This window comes from Cicer arietinum, chromosome 7 (genome assembly GCF_000331145.2).
Source record: "Cicer arietinum cultivar CDC Frontier isolate Library 1 chromosome 7, Cicar.CDCFrontier_v2.0, whole genome shotgun sequence".
Taxonomy (NCBI): Eukaryota; Viridiplantae; Streptophyta; class Magnoliopsida; order Fabales; family Fabaceae; genus Cicer; species Cicer arietinum.
In genome coordinates this window covers 53,546,819-53,565,591 of record NC_021166.2, presented here as the reverse complement: position 1 = coordinate 53,565,591, position 18,773 = coordinate 53,546,819, and the positions used below count along the sequence as shown (strand labels likewise).

The 18,773-nt window shown below is 29.5% G+C and overlaps 3 protein-coding genes across 4 annotated transcripts; all 3 read right to left on the bottom strand.

Annotated features, from left to right (window-relative positions):
• Positions 1-845: 845 nt before the first annotated feature.
• On the bottom strand, positions 846-1,728 carry LOC101503459 (late embryogenesis abundant protein At1g64065). The gene has a single exon (XM_012718704.3). The coding sequence runs from the start codon at positions 1,618-1,620 to the stop codon at positions 979-981; it is 642 nt and encodes a 213-aa protein (XP_012574158.2). The 5' UTR covers positions 1,621-1,728; the 3' UTR covers positions 846-978.
• Positions 1,729-6,027: 4,299 nt separating this feature from the next.
• On the bottom strand, positions 6,028-6,678 carry LOC101489566 (desiccation protectant protein Lea14 homolog). The gene is made up of 2 exons (XM_004510679.4): positions 6,439-6,678; positions 6,028-6,347 (listed from the first exon to the last, which is right to left on the bottom strand). The coding sequence occupies exons 1-2, from the start codon at positions 6,642-6,644 to the stop codon at positions 6,107-6,109; spliced, it is 447 nt and encodes a 148-aa protein (XP_004510736.1). The 5' UTR covers positions 6,645-6,678; the 3' UTR covers positions 6,028-6,106.
• A 1,052-nt stretch (positions 6,679-7,730) lies between these two features.
• On the bottom strand, positions 7,731-17,673 carry LOC101502815 (uncharacterized). 2 transcript variants are annotated; one of them, XM_073363390.1, is made up of 11 exons: positions 17,315-17,673; positions 16,454-16,608; positions 15,994-16,060; positions 15,662-15,713; positions 14,987-15,098; positions 11,777-11,994; positions 10,175-10,240; positions 9,938-10,012; positions 9,061-9,190; positions 8,849-8,974; positions 7,731-8,166 (listed from the first exon to the last, which is right to left on the bottom strand). In XM_073363390.1, exons 1-11 carry the CDS (start codon positions 17,646-17,648, stop codon positions 8,023-8,025), a joined length of 1,479 nt encoding a protein of 492 aa, XP_073219491.1. In that variant the 5' UTR covers positions 17,649-17,673; the 3' UTR covers positions 7,731-8,022. The 2 variants fall into 2 exon arrangements, with proteins under 2 accessions (XP_073219491.1, XP_004510692.1); XM_004510635.4 differs by lacking the exons at positions 14,987-15,098; positions 15,662-15,713; positions 15,994-16,060; positions 16,454-16,608; positions 17,315-17,673 and adding an exon at positions 12,664-12,804.
• Positions 17,674-18,773: the final 1,100 nt, after the last annotated feature.

Genomic DNA, 18,773 nt, shown 5'->3' with positions numbered 1-18,773 from the left:
AATATTTATGTAGTTTGTTGAATGTACATTGGTCTCAAGAAATTCTATAAGCAACCTACTTTTAGATTATTTCAGTGTTAAACCAAACATAAGCTGGCTACGAAGTAAAGAATCTGATACAAGTTCTTTATTGGCGAGAGGAAATAATATACTTCCAAATTATATACTTCTATTGATGTTTTGCATCCCTTTAGTGTTTTTTAGCCTTCTATTGAAAATATTTCATCCTCTATGTAGTCTTCTTGCATGTCATATTTTTTTGAGTGTTTTGGGTTATAAACCTAAGCTTAGTTTGAAAGAACTAGCACATGGGAGATTTACGGCGAGAATACCAAAGGAATGAAGGAGTGTAAGAAAGAAGAAACAAAGTCACAATGATATATAATGTGTGTATATCAAGTGTTGACAAATATTTATATTGTTTCAAAATAATCTTCAATACCTCGTCTTTGTAGTGTTTAATGTGACAAATCAGTAAAATTAACTCTATGTGGTGTTTAATGTGACAAATAAGTAAAATTAACTCTATTAGTTGATTCATATTGACATAGAGATTAAGTCTGATTAATATATGATAATATTAAAGGCTATTTTAAAATTATGATAAAATGAAAGATTAAAAAGATATAAGTTCCAAAAGTCAAAGATGATTTTGGTAATTTAACTGTGCATATTATATTATTCTGGTAACTAACACATATGTTTAAAATTATGCTATCCTATGTTAAATACTGTTGAGGATTAAGAATCATGCAATCTACATAAACAAATATAACAATCAACTAAATTAATATATCTATGTATATTAATCTAAAAGGTAAAAACATATAAATAAGGTGCAAAAGTTTGGCTAAAATAATGTACATACTCTGCTATTATTATCTCACACACACAAATCTACATGCTTAACTATTGCAATAAATCTCTTAAAATTAAAAGTTACAAAAACATAAATAAATAAAAATTCAAATTCCATCTCTAAAGTATCACCTTATGTTGGCAATTTATGTCCTGTATTGCTCTATCTGAAATATTAATAGTCATAGTACAATTCATGTCGACCACAACATCTTTCTTAATAAACCAAATCTTGGCTATTCCCGAAAGTATTGAGTAAGTATTCATAATCATCTTACCTTCCAATACATCCTTCAATAAATCCGGACTAGAAGCGAGGCGGTTAGCCATAATAACCACCGGGACATTCAAATGCAAAGTCTTTCGTGCCTTTGCAAGTCCCGATGGTATTTGTGCATCCGCAACCAAAATACCACGATAGTACACCGATGTTGTGCTATTGTCAAATTTAAAAGATGCTATATTAGGATTCTTGATTGACATATCTATTAACAAGGACATGTTGAGTTTAACTTGAGGTGTTGGAATTTGAATAATATTAAGGTCAAGGTTTGTGAGTAGGATTTTATTGGTTGTTATTTTTGGGTCTTTAATCTTAAAAACCGTGAAAGCTAAGATGATAATTACTATGATTATAAGTAGTAGAAACATTGCGGTTACACACACACATTGCTTGATTTTTCTTCTACCTTCCATTGTTTCGAGAGCTTTTTCTTCGTTGCTTCTTGGGGATAAAGGTCTTGCTTGATCGGTCTCTGCCATGGTTGTTGGAGGTATATCAAAGGGAATGATATTTAGTGAAGGAATATTTTGCACAAATTAATGTGATGCTTAATATGTGGGTCTACTTTGGACATTTATATTTATAAAAAAAAGTGTGGAATTGTTTGTTAGTACTACTTTAGAAAGAAATATAAATAAAAAATATTTTGCATAAGATAATAGTATTAATGCTATTAATGAGTGGACCGTTTTGACAGAGCTAATTGATTAATATTAATGTAAAAATAAAAAATAAAAAATAAAAATGGAAACGCGTATATAAAGGGGTGTGTGTGTGTTAAGTGTGACAAAGACTTGAAAGGTGGTTTATGTTGACTTTAGCTAGGTGTAGTTATTTCATCAGTAAATGAATTGCTTGCCTTGGGCGTATGATGACTGTTTGTCTCTATCTAAGATTTTCAATATTTCATTCACGGTTATTTAAGAAATTTTTTAGTTTAAAATTAAACTTCTAAGTCATTTTTAGTCATTTTTTTTAAAATGATTTAAATAAGTAGTTTTAATAGAAAATTAATTTTTCTTTTCTATTTCTGTTGTTGTTTGATTGCAATATTTTTGTTTGTTGTATTAGTATAATATTATTTTATTTTTCCGTTTTGGTGTTCTGTTTATTTTATTCAGATTGATAAAATAATTTTGATCGTTTATAAATTTTAATTAATTACTTTAACATCATCAACTTACAAATCTGAGACATGAGTATTTAAGACACTTAAATTTTGTCATGTTTATAAATATATTGGCGTTTTGTATTATATTTATCTTTGGTGTTACTAACCTTGATATTCTAAGTTTGTATGTAAATTAATTCTTTTTTGTTTTAGATAAATTGAATTTATATTGTATCGATGTATTTTAATAATTTAAATGAATGACTATCGTTTTTAATTAATATTTTTTTTTCAATATATATATATATAATGTATAAAATTCAAAGATTAATCACTATATATCAACAATATGATAATGGAAGAGGCTAGTCTCACATAGCATAATATTTAATATCCGAATAAAATTAATTATTTATGGTAGAAGAAACTTTGTGAGAAAACACAATACTTTTTTTTTTACTAAGTAATCACTAGTGTTTTGCATGATTGTCGCTGGCCAATTAATTTTCTTTTTTACACTTTCGAAAAACGAACATGAAAACACGAGGTTGATTCTAAAGTGTTTATAGCCCTTCAACTATCGGATCAAGTGGCTTGGTTATTTAACAAAGTGTCCTAGAATTGACTTACAACCACTAGGTTAAGTACTATATGACAAATGAAAATTGATCATTTCATAGGCAAATTCAAGGGGAACCATGTAAAATTGTAAAAGTTGTTCAAGAGGTTAATCACATTAGATGTTAATTAGTTTCTTAGACGTAGAAATTCATGGTCATTTTAGTTTCAGATTTGATCGATGTAATATTTGATAAAAATAATGCAAAATATATATATATATATATAAAATGTAGTCATTAAACCAATACCAAACAGATAATTATTTCATCGGTAAACACAAAAATGATTGTGAACTTCAATTTCTGGTAAGTACCGTCGACTATTTATAGAGTTTTTGGTGATTTTTAAACGCCGATATGTGATACCTGACTCATTTTAAGTACTGATATGTGTATGCTGATCATATGTTATGTTGGTCCACCAAAATATTCGAGTCATTTTATATTCCATTTTAGACGAATAAATTGGCATTTAGCGCACAACAAGATCAATACTTTAATGGAAAAATTTGTATTCACCTCTCTAAAATCAGCTTAATCAGACACATCTTTTTTGTTTTTAGAACAACTATGTGCTATCTCAAAGTGTATTTTTTAAAGTTTTTACGCACATATTAAAAAATAAGATACTATTTATGGAATTCTTAATGTATGTACTTTGACACATGTTAGTATGATCAATAAAATATTTTAAAAAAAGGAACATATATGATTGACTTAGTGATTGAAGTGAGAGAGTTAAGAAGTAGAGTAATAAAGTCGTCATATATTTAATGAAAAAATAAAATAAAATAATTAATAAAAATAAAAATAATTTATCAAATTATCTTTATTTATTATCGGTGAGTCTTCTACTATCGTAAAATTAATATTTTAAAAGTAATATATATAATAATAATTAAAAGATATAATGAAAAAATATTAAAATTATAAAATAATATTTATTTTTGTAATATTATTTTTTCTTTCTAAAATGAGACAAACGAAGAGTACATTACAATACCTCATTTCATAATTGTTTGATCAAATAATAGTTGCCAGAACATTTTATTGGACAACGTGGAAGAAAGTTTGTAAGTTTTAATTCCATAAGGATGAGCTACTAACTAGCTAGGACCATGTGTTTGAAGTAGCATGATATATGATATTTTATTTTTCACGTTATTAGTCATACCAATATTTTAAGAACATAATGGATCATACACTTCTAGAACACGGTTGCTGTATGAATCAAAGTATTCATTCCATCTTTAACAACAATCTAGAATGGTAAGATTTTAAGAGTCCATGTATCAATTTCGAGTTAATTTAATTGTAAATTATAATTATAGTTAATTGAAAAACAAAATTGAATTTGTTTGGTTGGACTCTCCAATAAATTCTAGTGACTTTATAGACAATATTTAACAAAGTTTTATTCTTTTACTATTTTTTTATTTTTATTTATTTTTATCTTCATTTAACTTTGAGTGAACTTTGCAAACTCCAGTAAATTCATAAAATCTCATATGAAGTTTTAATAATTTTTTTATCTCAATTTTTATATTCGATTCCTTTCTTTTTATCAATTTGTTTTTGTTCTTATTAATTTTTTTATTATAATTAACTTGAAATTTTGAATTATTAATATATTTAATATATTTTTTAAATAGAATTTGATGTATTTTAGAAGTCGTGTACAAAGGGTGCTGTGAGAATGTGCAAGATTTGTGGGCGAACAAAACCCCAAATTATTAAGACACGATTCTTTTTGGGTTAAGTATATATATATTTAAAATAATTTTTTTAAATCATTATTTTACTTATAATATATTTTCTTTTTGTTCCAAATTAAATTGAGTTTTCAAATTGTTTTATCTACTATAAATTTTCAACTTAAATATTACTAAATAATTATTAAATAGTCTTCTATAATTCGTTATTTTTTATTTCTTGCAGAATAAACAATTGACTCAATTTATAAAAGATTTGAGCAATATAACACATATCAAGAGATTTTTAGATTTTTGTTTAATATAAAAATATTATGTTATTCTTTGATGAAAATTTATTATGCTATAAAAATCTTAGAATTTATTTGAAATATGGTAATTTATGTGATTATGATATGGAAATTCTATTTAAAGAATTAAAATTTATTAAGAAAGTTTTAACTTAATTCAAAATCAAATTTTATGAAGTTGAGTTTTCAAATGGTAACTATCGATGATGATATTGTATTGGCTGAAATGAGATTTTTCGAAATTGAAATTTTTTAAAATCTTATTTACAGATATATAATATTGCAAAATAAATCAAATAGTTTTCTTGATTTCAATTGAAAATAGTTTTTTAAAGAATTTTGATTATAAATAAATTATTAATAATTTTGCAAAAAAAAAATACAAAGAAAATAATATTCAAATATTAGTGTTATGTTACTACTACATATTCAATTTGATAGATGTATCGATCTATACATGTTCGATTTATAGATGTATGTATAACTATACATGTTCGATTTGATAGATGTATCAATTTGATGTATATATAACTAATTTTGATAGATGTATGTATAACTAATTTTAATATAATTTTATTTTAATTTTAATTTGATATGAATTTTTTCAATGATTAAGTAATTTCACACAAGGAATATATACATAATTCATCACTACTCAAGGAGTAGACCATTTTGTTTCTTGTAAAAAAAAAAAAAAAAAAAAAGCTATTTTGTTTCTTAACTATCGATATGAAGTAGGGAAAAGAAGTACACAAACTAAGTGTGAATAGATTATAACTGAAATTGCTACTAGTTAAACTTAAATTTTATTTGTGTGAATCAATGAAGATTGATTTAATTGATAAGAGATTATTTTATATTTTATTCTTCATAAAAATATAAGTTTATTAACATGTTTATAATTATTTTATATTTTATTTTTCATAAAAATATAGAGTAGTATAAAATGAATTAAAGATTAATGAAATAAAAAATAAATGCAAGATAAGAAAATAATATCATATTAATGGTTACACGTTGGTGATTTGATTGTTGGCAGCATCCAAGATTTGTTATTAGTTATATTGATGGAGTAGATTTTGAGTGGCGGGAGAGTACTCTGCCACGTTGACATTCCTAATATCGTGTTAGTGGAGGGAAGCAATTTGATTAATTTCTAATGTGATTTATTAAAGATGATATTGATATTGATAGAGTAGTAACATTACAAGGTACAAAAAAAGTAATAAATATTAGAAAGGTTTTGGTAACTTGAGTTGTCCCTTTTGAGAAAGAGGAATGGTAAAATTGCCAATAACAGGAAGGTCAATAATAAGACCCAAATCCAATTGATAGTCAATATCCCAATCAGCTCCAATGTCTCTTGCCAAACTCATCAATATGCTGTATGGTACCTTCACAGGTACATCCACCATTGTTCTATCCTTTGCCTTTAAGGATCCTGGATCTGGTATTGTCCCTGATGCAATCTCCCTTTTACCACATTAATTAAAACATTTATTATTATTCTACTCAAATTCAAATTCAAATTCAATCTTCTTCATTTGATTCATATTATACATACCTGTTGGCGCTTTTGAAAGAGTAGTTGACCTCACAAATGGGAATTGGAGTTGAATAAGGATTTTGAACACAGACCTTTGCCAAGTACTCAGCACTATCCATCGTCACGCGCTTGAAGTCCACGTCGGTCACACTCGCTTCAGGCTTAACCACATCGCCGATTTTGTCGGATACAAAGTCCTTCGCTTTATGAAGTAACTGCGACATTTTCAGATACTATTATTAGTTATTACTATAACAACATCATCATCATCATCATGCATTTATAGTAGCGATGCACCATATGCTCCTTTTGCCACGTCTTGCATGCTATCGACACGTGACGATACGTGTCATCACGTGACATCACAAATTACAATCGCAAGCGGTGCCGTCGAACGGAAATTACTGAAAGCCCGAAAATAATTCATTTTTGCTTGGTTCTAAATTATCTCACGTCTTATTTTTATCCTCTCTAACAAATAAATTAGAGAATTTAATGGACATTTTTTCTTTTAAGCAAACAATTAACTACTCTGTCTCACAATAATTATTCATTTATAAAAAATGTATTTTAATTTAATGTTTTCTCTTATGATATTACAATGATACCTCTTATGATATTTTGTAGGTTTATAACGATGTTCTTTTGAATTGTAAATTGTATGAAAAAAGCAAAATGTGTTTATTTTTAGATTCTCATTATTATTTTTAAAAGTAACAAATCAAAAATTATAGAATTTGTCTACATTTAAAAAAAAAAGCGAAACTAAGTTGAAAAATCACGCAGCTATACGCTGTTTTATATCTCAATTGTTGATTAAAGATACAACGGTTCAAATTAATGTAGTTACAATATCAATGTAAACAATCTCAATCATCAAATCGGACTATTTAGATATGTTACGACTTTCCGCTGTAACAATATGAAATCCAAATCCGTAAAAATATACCCTTGGCATAATAATATAATTGCAGTTGTATCATGATAATAGATTTTAAGAAGTGCAGTCAAGTGTGTCTAATATGTGGCCTAAACATGAGGTTAGACTGTATGTAATATTGGTGCACTAATTTTCCAACACATTGGCAATAAGATGCTTATCATTGATAGCATCCACAACCATTTTGCAACCGGATTCAAATTCAACATGTGTAAACACACATTGAATGGCTAAATGCAGTGATATTAGAATCACATAAGCCTCTCCTAATGTATTACTAAGATAAACTTGCCATGAGTACCTCTGACGCAGGCCCCATATTCGGGTTATACAAACATAAAATGGTAAAGTTTAATTGTAACACAAAAAGTAAAGTTTAATTGTAACAAAAAAAGTAATGAGTTTAACGTCGTAGTTCGAATCACGGTCATGGACATCCATTTTTTTATATAGACAATTTATTAGGAGTAGAAAATTCTATTAGAAGCATAATTCGAATCCTGAAACTCTTACTACTCAGTATAAGAAAACTTAATCTTGGAAGTTAATCACACAATTCAAACCCTTTTGTTGATCCCGTAAACTGTTACATTCATCTTCTTTCAAGGTCCTCCACTAACTAATTGGCAATAATTTTAGTTAAACAACTGTCTCCACTGTCATCAGCTAATGATCATTTTGCCAAAAAACTCAGCTTGCTCAGGAAAATACTCCAACAATTCAGCCTTCGTCACCCAAACAAAATCCTCACATTTTCCAATGTTGTACTGGCTTTTAGAAATTACTTGTGATTTAAAGAAGAATTTCTGACAGAAGATTTCAGCAACAGAAAGAATGAGCAAATTTAATAAGTTTCCACACAGAAATAAGGCAGAAGTATTTAAAAGGATAGTTTTGGAATTATGTGGTACAATCAAACAAAGCAAAGGCCTACAAAGTCATTTCAGAAAATGTCAACACATACTGACATAAAATAAAGAGTTGTGTTATTTCGACACCACAACAATTTTGGTGGTTAATGTAATTCAAAAACCTAATTAAGTATGTTAAGTGGATGGTTAATGAATATAATAAAGAGTCATAACTCATTAATTGTCCACATAACACAATTAACCGTGATCGAATGCCGTTAACCACAATTTCATGTATATATTTGAACAAATAAAAAGCATGTACATTTGAACACAACTTGGATGGTTAATGTATATGCATGTATCTTTGAACACTTAAAATGGTTAATGAAGTTCAAAATCTTGGTTAATGAAGTTCAAAATCTTGGTTAATGAAGTTCAATGGATGATTGATAAGGTGCGCCATCTTGTTATATTCATTAACTATCCACTAATGTAACTAACCACATATTTGAACAACGTTAACCATCTAAATTGTTGTCTAAATTATTGTCAAATTTGTTGTAACATATTGAAATATGTCAGCCTTCAAATAGTAGACTCATGTTATGTACCACAAAATTTCCTATAAATATACCTTAAAAGATGTGGATCCTGACTGCTCTTCTTTAGGCTGAACAACCATATGGGCCATTGGAGCATTTCCAACAAAATATGTATCGGAAAGATCTCCTATGACTGATTTCAATGCAGATTCTGCACACTGAAAACAAAATTAAAAATAAATTACAATGGAAAGGAAGATAAAGGAAATAAGAAGGGGAAAACAACATAAGAATGTTTGTGTACCTTACGCATTGTTTCCTCTGATTCATATACTTTCTCTGGAAAATGCCACACAGGATTTCCGCTTGGAGCCCCATGAGCATTACCATAGAGAAGAAGGTAGAGTCTTTTGTCAAGAGCTCTTTGCAGTGACCTAAAAAGGCAAGTGGTAAGAGACTATTCAACCACACAACAATTATGTCTAAGACAACTTCAGTTGTTTAAAAAAATTAGCAATCAATGATAAAGAAAATGGCATAATTAAGTTTTCATGGCTCGTTCAAAATTATATTAGCTTTGACTCTATTATCTTAGAGACAGAACAAGGATTGGCCTAACCTGCCCTCACATAAGTATATTTCTCAGTTAGAACTAACAATAACTGTGTACTTTATATAGCATTGCTAGTTAAAGAGTGCACTACAAATATAACTTAAATATCTGATTAAAATCTGAAGGTGCACTAAACTAAAAATACAACTTAAATATCTGATGACAAGCTTGCGTCAACATTATATATTCACCAATAATTCAAAGCTAAACTCAATAAAAAAAACAATAAAGAGGTAAGTTGACAAAAAAGACTAAATAACCCTTGATCAAGAACATCCAATACTAAATACCACACCAAGGAAAAATGACATTTGCTCACTCCAAAGGAAGAAGAGGACAGGATAATAAACAAGTCAATAATTCATTGGAGCAAAACAATCATAAAAATTGAAATAAAACATCTTCTTAGGTAAATTACATTCTACTTCATATGTTTTATTTCAATTGCTGACATTTCTTATATATCATTCATTCTACTTCATATTTTACTTCACATATTCCAGTAATTGAAATAAAACATTTTCTTAGGTAAATTACATAATGATTAGTCTGCTAAATTGGTGCATACCTTCGATCATTTTTTTTGTCTGCTTCGGTGATTCTTGGTGCTGGCACATAGTCAATCTGATAATCACCTTTCCCCCTAGAAGTAAGACGATAATAGATGAAAAGAAGGATCTATCTCTATTTTTCCATTTGTGGCATTACTTAAACAAATGGATCTCAAGATAACTCTCTTTTAGATGAATCAATTTTAAAAAACCAATTTTTTTACAAATATATACCTAATCTTAAGTACTCATACCTTGCATCAGATCTGTCTAGAAATTCATCGGGATATCTACGTTGATACTGCATTCGCCATCGAAACCTAGCCATCGAAACCACATAAGAAATGTAGTTAGGAAACAAGAACAATAGCAGTAAGAAATATAACAAACAACATAAGAGAATAAAATAGTAACAATATTTGCAGCTTCAGCCTTCAAGTTTACTAAGCAAACCATTGCACCATTTCCAACTATGTAATATTATAGCAAACCCTTATGTTTTAGACATCAACCTCATTTTTTCCATATTAAAAGATAGAAGCAAAAGAAAGTGTTGATATTTCTCTTAGGGTATGTTTGAGAGTTGAATTTTGGAGGGGTTTGGAGGGTTAAGTCTATATTTTGTTATACATTTGAGAATTTAAAAAAATTGAAAGAATAACATGATAAACGATCATAAAACATCTCAATTCCACATAATTTATTTTAAGAAATATTCTATAGCTTCTTTAATTTGAAAACAACCTCCCCTCCCTTCCCCTCCAAAACACAACTCCCAAACATACCCTCGGGACTGTTAGGAGAATTGTGAAGGGTTTTAGAGGACTAAGTCTATATTTTAATATATATTTGAGATTTAAAAAAAAAAAAACATGAAATATGATCATACAACATTTCAATTGCACTTCTTTCATTCTTACGAACATTTTATAGCTTGCTTAAATTAAAAAAGAAAAACAAGTCCTCTTCTCCCCTCCCCTGCAAAATCCCCCTCCCAATTGGTTCTAGGTTTTGTTTGGGAGTTTGGACAAGAAGGGAACGAAGGACTTTGAGGATTAAGGTAGGAGTAAAAGGAAGGAAATGGAGAGTAGTCCCCCACCTTGCATGGAGGTTTTTTTCTTCATTGGATCAAAACACTTATCAACTTAAAAAATACATTGATGGATGACTTTGGAGGGTTTTGAATAAATTTATAAATCCTTCTAACCTCTTTATGATACTCTCAAATTAAAGAAAATTATAGTCATGGGTATTCTTCTATCTTCCTCTCCGAAAACACTCTACCAGAAAAGGTGAAGTATAGGTGAAGTGTTTTACTCCATTTCTCTTCCTGAAGCACATATACTGACACAGACACCGGATACGACATTGATACGTCAACATCGATAATAATTTCAAAATTAATTAATTAAATGTAATAAATGTGTTGGTGTCGTGTCAATGTTTGACACTGACACATGTCGGACACCATGACATGTCTTCGAGCTCCCTCCTCCTCCCCTCCAAAGTCCTATGATTCCTTTCTGTGCTGACTTACAAACAAAGCCTTAGATAATATGAATAGGTGTAAATTAGGGTATTCACTATTCAGTTTTATATGTAAAAATATATAACAATTAACAAGTAATGATAGGTTCTAATAGGATGCTTCATCCAGCACCTAGTATGCAAAATCAGTACAAAATGTAAAGTCATAAAAAATTGAAGTCCAAATTCAACACTCATCTTGCAATCCAATACTAAACTAAAGGCCAAATCCACGATATTTTGATGCTTTTAGAATTATTATTAATTAAAATCCAAGCAGAGCATAAAATGGAATAGTATGAATGAAAGTACTAGAGTGAAAGACTTACGAGAATTCTTGAAATGCATAAACAACAGGGTCAACTTTGGGAATAACCACAGGCAATCTCTCAAACAGCACAGCGGCAACCATTTTGTCAGAGCTTGTGCTGAATCCTCGCCTCGTCAACAGAGGCCGAATCAATGACATCTTCATCCTCAACGAATGCATCACACACAAGCAGTGGCGGATCTTGCCCAAAATATTGAGGAGAGCGACAAATACCAACTAAATTATTATAATTGAAATTCATTAGAAGGATGTTTTTCAAGTATCGATGTTAAAGCTATACAATTTTCATCTTTGTAGGAAATTTTCCTCTTGAAAAATAAATCAATTTTCTTATATTTAACCATTATATCACTCCTACCAAAATACATAAATTAATTACAAAGCTCTAAATCAGTAACTAATTCAAAGGCAAAAACAATTCTAAATCAATTACATAGCCCTAACTAACTGAGTAACAAAAACCAACAATCTAAGTTGCTTAATTCATAAAAAGTTTGAAACAATAAAAAAAAATCAAAAAAATATGGGTTGCAAATGGTCTGAGGCTAAAACTATTGGGTTTGTCAGCCAAATAAAATGGACCTTATTTTCCTTTCTACTATCACATTTTTGTTAAAGATATATATGAAAAGATCAACGAGTTAGAAAAAAATGGCTAGTGTGTGGATGCAGTGTTCGGTGTCTCCGCATTTCACTACCGTGTAGATTGGAAACTAGAAAATGTGAGTTTAGCAGAAGCAAGAATGAATCTCTAAACCAAGGAGGAACCAAATTGACCATATATGTTTACTGATTATCAAGTTTTTAATTCATAAATCACATAAAAAATTATGAATTCATAAAAAATTTGAAATAAAAAATTGGAAGAGGAAAAACATGGTTTACCAGTTGAAAGTCTGAAGAATGAAACTGTACAGTTGCTGAAATCGATGGACGACGGAGGCAAATAAACGGAGTCGCAAAGAGGCGGCGTCGCCCGCGACAACAGAAGGAGATGCGAAAAGGGAGAGTGAGAAACGCAGTGGAGCAGCCGAGAAAGGAGGACGGAAGAGAGTGAAACACTTAAAGCTTTTGAGGGTATTTTAGTAATATCTAATTATTATTACTTATACCGAAAAAAATATTTTATTGTAATGCGAAAAGGGGTTACATTACATGGAGAAACAATGTTGTTTTTGTAATTCTACCCGGTCGTTATAGTTAAAAGGGTAATAAACACGTATTTATATATTTGGTTAAAATATAATTTTTGTTATTTATTTTTATTTAATATTTATTTGGGTTTTTAAATCTTTTTTATTCATTTCTATGTTTTATTTTTTAATTTAATTTATCATTAAATTTTATGTAATATTCGTTTTAATCTTTGTTAAAAGGACAAACTTATATAATTTTATAAAAGATAAAGGCTAAAACAATTATTAAATAAAAAAATAAATGAATAAAATTATATTTAAATTTGATATATATATTTTTTAAAAACAAAAACTATTTGTTGATTTAAATAAGGATTAAGAAGTTATTTTTTGTCTATAAACCTATTTACAATTGCGATGTCTGAATTCAAACTTAAGACATGATATTCAACGTAACAATATCGACATTTGCTAGTTGAACTATTACTTAAGAAAAATAAGAATCGAGAGTTATCTATGCTAAACTACTTATTTGTTTGAACGAGGCAAATTTTATTTTTATCATATTAATATTATCCTTTTACAATATTCTGTAAAATGATTAATTATCCAATCGTAATGTTCAAATCTTCTTTTAAATATAAAAATAAAAAAAATTATCAACAACTAGCATATAAAAATAATTATTCTAAAACTAGCTTCGGTATATATGAGATTTGGCGGTGTCTTTTTAGATGGATTTTTATCATAGTAAATTTCTACAAATTTGGTGTTTATTAAAATATATATGCAATTTTAATTTCAATTACAATGATTTTTCGTTCTATATTAATGATGTTATTTGTAAATTTAGATTCTCTATATATATTAAATTGAATATTTTATTAATTCTACAAATATGTGATTAGTTCAAATGGTAGATACTTTAAGTAAATGATAAGGTTAGATCTTGTTATCGTACTCGAAACTCATTGTGGACTTGCACTTAAAAAATGATATTGATACACCAACTCATGAGACCGAATTTGTCCCTCCCACATTACTCCAAGGACTTCAAGGCAAGGCTTTTGTCGAACGACCATGATCATTGCCTCAAGATCCTTTGGACATCCAAATTATGAAAAAATTGAAAAAGAAGTCCTCTTCCACTTCTTTGATCAAAACTCCTCTCTTCGAATGTCAAACTCTTGTTATTTGTTCCTTCATTATATGCACTCGGATTGGTCGATTATTTAAAAACCTACCAACCGAGCACAATGATAGTTTCGTTCATGTTACTAGCACTTCTGCTATATGTATCTCCAGCTCCTCAACTTCATTTTCCAACAAGAAATGATCCTTGTGGACAAGAACCTTCAAAAAATTGAAAACATTGCTCCATGTCATCAATTTGGCTTACATGTAATGTTGTTTGCCATAAGCATAAGGCCATCATGGGCATAAAAAAGAGCAACCCTTTTATTCCTCTGCATATTTTTATAGTTAAATATTTAGTTCAATAGATTAAACAAAGAAGAATTCATTCAAATTGAGCATACTGTGTTGGGGCATTTTCTCCACATATTTAAGTCACCCCGTAATCTAGTGTAAATTTCCGGAGAAACCAAATAGTTAATCCATGAAAGAAGGAGGTTGTTGCAGATATACTGATAAGTGATAAGTTTGGCTCGTGATGGTTCCATTCATAAACTCACACTTTTCTTTATATTCGATAGCCAATCTATTTGTAAACCAACAAATGTAAGGGGGGGAAATTGTACAGAACACAATCTATCAATAATAAAACAAACTTCACTTTACTTTACAGAAAAATAAAACTTTACTTTAAAGTCACAAAACAAAACAAAACAAAAGAGAAAAAACGTTATCTCTTTTTCTCTTATACTTTTTTTGATAGCAAACCATATTCTTAGACATAAATAATCTGGTTAACCATATATATACAGGATATTCCTACTACGAGATCTTACCATCATACACTTCTAAAATTAGTTCATGCAAATAATACACACATAGGTGTGTACAATGAAAAGTTGTCATTGTCACAAAATTGTTGTAATTTAACGATTCACCTGGACAACTTTGAACCACCTAGTCAAATAATCTTTTAAGCTAAATCCTCTGCTAGGCCTTAGAATTTGCTTGAACAAGGCCATTTTTGGAACATTCCAATGCTCTACATGCCTGGAAAAAAATTATGGAACTTGGATGATTTTCAAAATGATAACGTTAATTAATTAAAAGTGCTTGAGAGAAATTCATGGAGGCAAAGGCGACAAGTGGCTTTAAAATGATAATACTAAATACTAATAACCTACTTATAGTGTGTTTGGTTTTGCGTCTGGAATACTATTCTCATGTTACGATGCAAAAAAACACTGCAATTTTAAGAAGGTAAAAATCTAAGCTTCTATTCAACGTACGGCGTCACCGCTCAAACAAAGAGGCTTGCATAAGCTTTGATTTCGAAACTTATTCGCATTAGTTCAGGTAATCAATGTTTTAAAAACCAGATCGAACATGTTGGTTGAACCGATTGAACCATGACCCTCAGATCTCTCCGATTTGATCTCTGGACCAGTTTTAAAACGTTGCAGGTCATTTTAGGCAAATTTATTCACTTTCTTTCCTTTACTTTTAACCAAACCAAACAATAAAGCCATCCCCTCCCCATCAATCAAACAAAATAATGGAAATCAAACAATGTAGAAACTTGTGACACCATAAAAATTAAACATTTTTCTCACCTGCATACTTTTCCTGATTGTGCATCATAATAATATTCTGTGTATCCAGTTGCTGCAGCATATATTAATATGGTCAATTTGTAAACCATAAAATATAATTTAAGCTACTTTTTACAGCTTGTAAATAAGCATTCTGTAATTGCCACATATTCTATTAAAAACTGACTCATGTTAATTTGAATATGCAACCAATAGTATGAAAAATGAAAGAAATTTCAGGAGAGATTCTAGTGAAATACAGATAAATACAACACAATGCACAAAAATATGTATAGTGAAGCAATTGCATTTTGTTCATCAATTGTATATACATCAATAGGCTTGAAATTTACCAGAAAGAATGGGCCTCCAAGGAAATGACAAGGTACAACTGAATCGCCAGTGGCCAATTCCTTTATCCTGTCAAGGAACGATATGCATGAACAAATACACTGAACTTTTTAATGAAACAACTAACACTCAATAAGAAAGGTCGAATTAAAAAAATGAGTCTCTAAAGCTGGATGTATGGCAGGAAATTGAACTTTGTCCCTTTAGATTACAAAGCTAAGCAGTTAACACCAGCGGATAATCCACAATTGCAATTGCAGTAACAATGTTAAGGTTGTTTAGGTCTTAGAAACTATATCACAATTTGCAACTACAATTGCAGCGACATCAGTGGCATTTTCCTCAATTGCTTTTGACGACAACGGCTGCAAGGTAATTGTCAACTTCAACCGCAACTACAATTAAAAAGTTGCAAAACTAGATTTGAGAAAACAATAGAGAAGTGTTAAAGGTTATGCTCACCTCAAAATCTTCCCACTTCATAAGCTTCATATTTGACTTCTCCAAAAGGGATCCAAAATTAGTGCAGTTCCTTTTGAAACGCTGAAGTCCTTTGAAAGAACCCGCTGGATCCGCAAACTCACAGTCCTCTTCATAAGCATTCAATGTGAGATCTCCTAAAGGTTGAGAAGTATAGATCACCCATGTGAACCATTTGATTATAATCAAAATACTAACTAGAACATGCCAATTGGTATTAGCTTCATTTTGTGTCAGTCATTATATAGGAAGCAATCATTTCAAGGTTATCATCTATAAATTAACACACTATACTAGAAGTAACTAAGTGATTGGACTCAAGTGGTTAATGAGCTTCAGTGAAGATTGAATAATTCAAGAGAACCCCGAGTTCGAACTCTGACTGGATTAATACTTGACCAAACTTCACTTATCTCTCATCCGAACTCCGAATTATTAGGACTCATTTCTCTTACACCAGAGAGTTAAGACCAAAAATTGTACACTTGAGCAATGCCTCTTTTTGAGCTCAACATTACCTATCCCTAAATAGTTTGAGTAGTTCCGGAGTTCGATCTCTAATTGAAATGATTATTGACCAAACTTTATTTATCATTCGACCAAACTCTAAATTACTCAACCCTTTTCCCAGAAACATATCTTACTCTTTTAATTAAGTGTAAAACATTTTTTTTCCAAATTAATCATCCAAACGAAGTGCAAAAAAACAAAAACAATTCAACAACCATACATAAAATTGAAACTATAGCATATGCAAAGAAGGAGCCAAATCCAAACACAAAAAATCAAAGGAAATAAATTGGGATTGACCCGCATAAGATAAGAGAAAGGGTGTGATCAAACCTGTAACAAAATACGAACTTTGGAAGTCTTGTTTGATTGTATCAACAACAGAAGCACGATCAATGGTTTCAAGAAATCTCTGAGGAGAAGTTTCTTCATCAGTTGAAGAACGGAAAACAGAAGCAGCAATGCCTAGAAGCTCAGAACCATACCATGCAACCTTGAGAAATGCATTGTTCTGTGGTTGGGAATCTTGTTGATTTGGGTTAGTTCCATTGCATCGAAATCTGTGGATTCTGGTGTTGTAGTTGTTGTGTTGTTTCGGTGGAAAGAACAAAGAAGAGTGGTGAGTAGTGTTGATTGAGGAAACAGAAGCAATAGTAGCCAATGCCATGAAACTATAGAACAAACACTTGCCTCATAGATTTCTTGTATTTATATTTAAAGAAATATCTAAAGCTTCTAATTAATCATAGCCACATAAAAATGGTCATTATAATTTTTCGGTTAATTCTGCTAAAAAGATATATTATTTAAAAAGCTCATACCTATGATTATACTTCAGAAAACTAAAGTTACATTTCAAAAATTAAATTAGGCTTTTTTTAAAATAAATAAAAATCATGTCCTATATTAATTTGATGCGACTTATACAATTTTCATTTTCCTGTCTCGGGATCTATAATACAATAATAATATAATTCAAAAATTGATATTAAACAAAAATATAAATGTTATTTAAGATTTGTTTGATTCAAGAGACGAGAGATGAGAGGGGAATGAAGTAAAAACGTATCAAATTTAATATATGTGAAGAGAAGGTAGGAGATGGATATTTAAAAGGTCAAAGTTCTATAGTTGAGTTGGTTGATCATGTTATTCTTTATGTAGAGATTATTTTTCCGTGAAGTATTATAATTTAAACGGTATTTGGAATTGAGAAGCATATTAGAAAGTTTGTTCTTGATCATATTAAACTTTTAAGTTCGGGGGATTTTGATTTCCCATGTTAGGGTCTCACTACATAATAGGGATGTAAATGATGGATTAGACTCAATTTGATGTGTTCTTTATCTGATCTTCAAATTATGTTGAGTCAATGTTTAGACTAGATCGAATCTGATGAGATACGGGTTCAAAAAGAGACGTTACAAAGACTAGATTGAGTTAGTCCCATGAGAAGTCTCATAATAGTAATACATAAATATTTTTTAAAAAAATAAAATTAATCAAGAAGTAAATCATAGCTCATATAAATATGACATGACAGATTTCATTAGAAAAAACAGTGAAACTTAAAAAACTTTATTAAATAAACATACCACTAATTGCATAATTAAATATTCACCACTCTAAATAATAAGGTGTGGTAAAATAATATTTTACATACAATTTTTTCTTTATCTGAACATAAAACGTAAGTGTGAAGTGACGTTAAATTTGATTATTTTTTTAGATATAGTAAAATTAATAATATATAATAACCTCTTGTCTATAAAATAATTTGGGGTGGGATTGA

What these genes read in the sequence shown, in the direction of transcription:
- LOC101503459 (XM_012718704.3), bottom strand. Translation starts at nt 1,620, where the DNA reads ATGGCAGAGACCGATCAAGCAAGACCTTTATCCCCAAGAAGCAACGAA.
- LOC101489566 (XM_004510679.4), bottom strand. Translation starts at nt 6,644, where the DNA reads ATGTCGCAGTTACTTCATAAAGCGAAGGACTTTGTATCCGACAAAATC. An exon ending in TCTTTCAAAAGCGCCAACAG is followed by an intron (nt 6,348 to 6,438) that starts GTATGTATAATA and finishes ATGTGGTAAAAG; the next exon opens with GGAGATTGCATCAGGGACAA.
- LOC101502815 (XM_073363390.1), bottom strand. Translation starts at nt 17,648, where the DNA reads ATGGCATTGGCTACTATTGCTTCTGTTTCCTCAATCAACACTACTCAC. An exon ending in TTGGAGGCCCATTCTTTCTG is followed by an intron (nt 15,714 to 15,993) that starts GTAAATTTCAAG and finishes TATATGCTGCAG; the next exon opens with CAACTGGATACACAGAATAT. An exon ending in CTAGACAGATCTGATGCAAG is followed by an intron (nt 10,013 to 10,174) that starts GTATGAGTACTT and finishes TCTTACTTCTAG; the next exon opens with GGGGAAAGGTGATTATCAGA.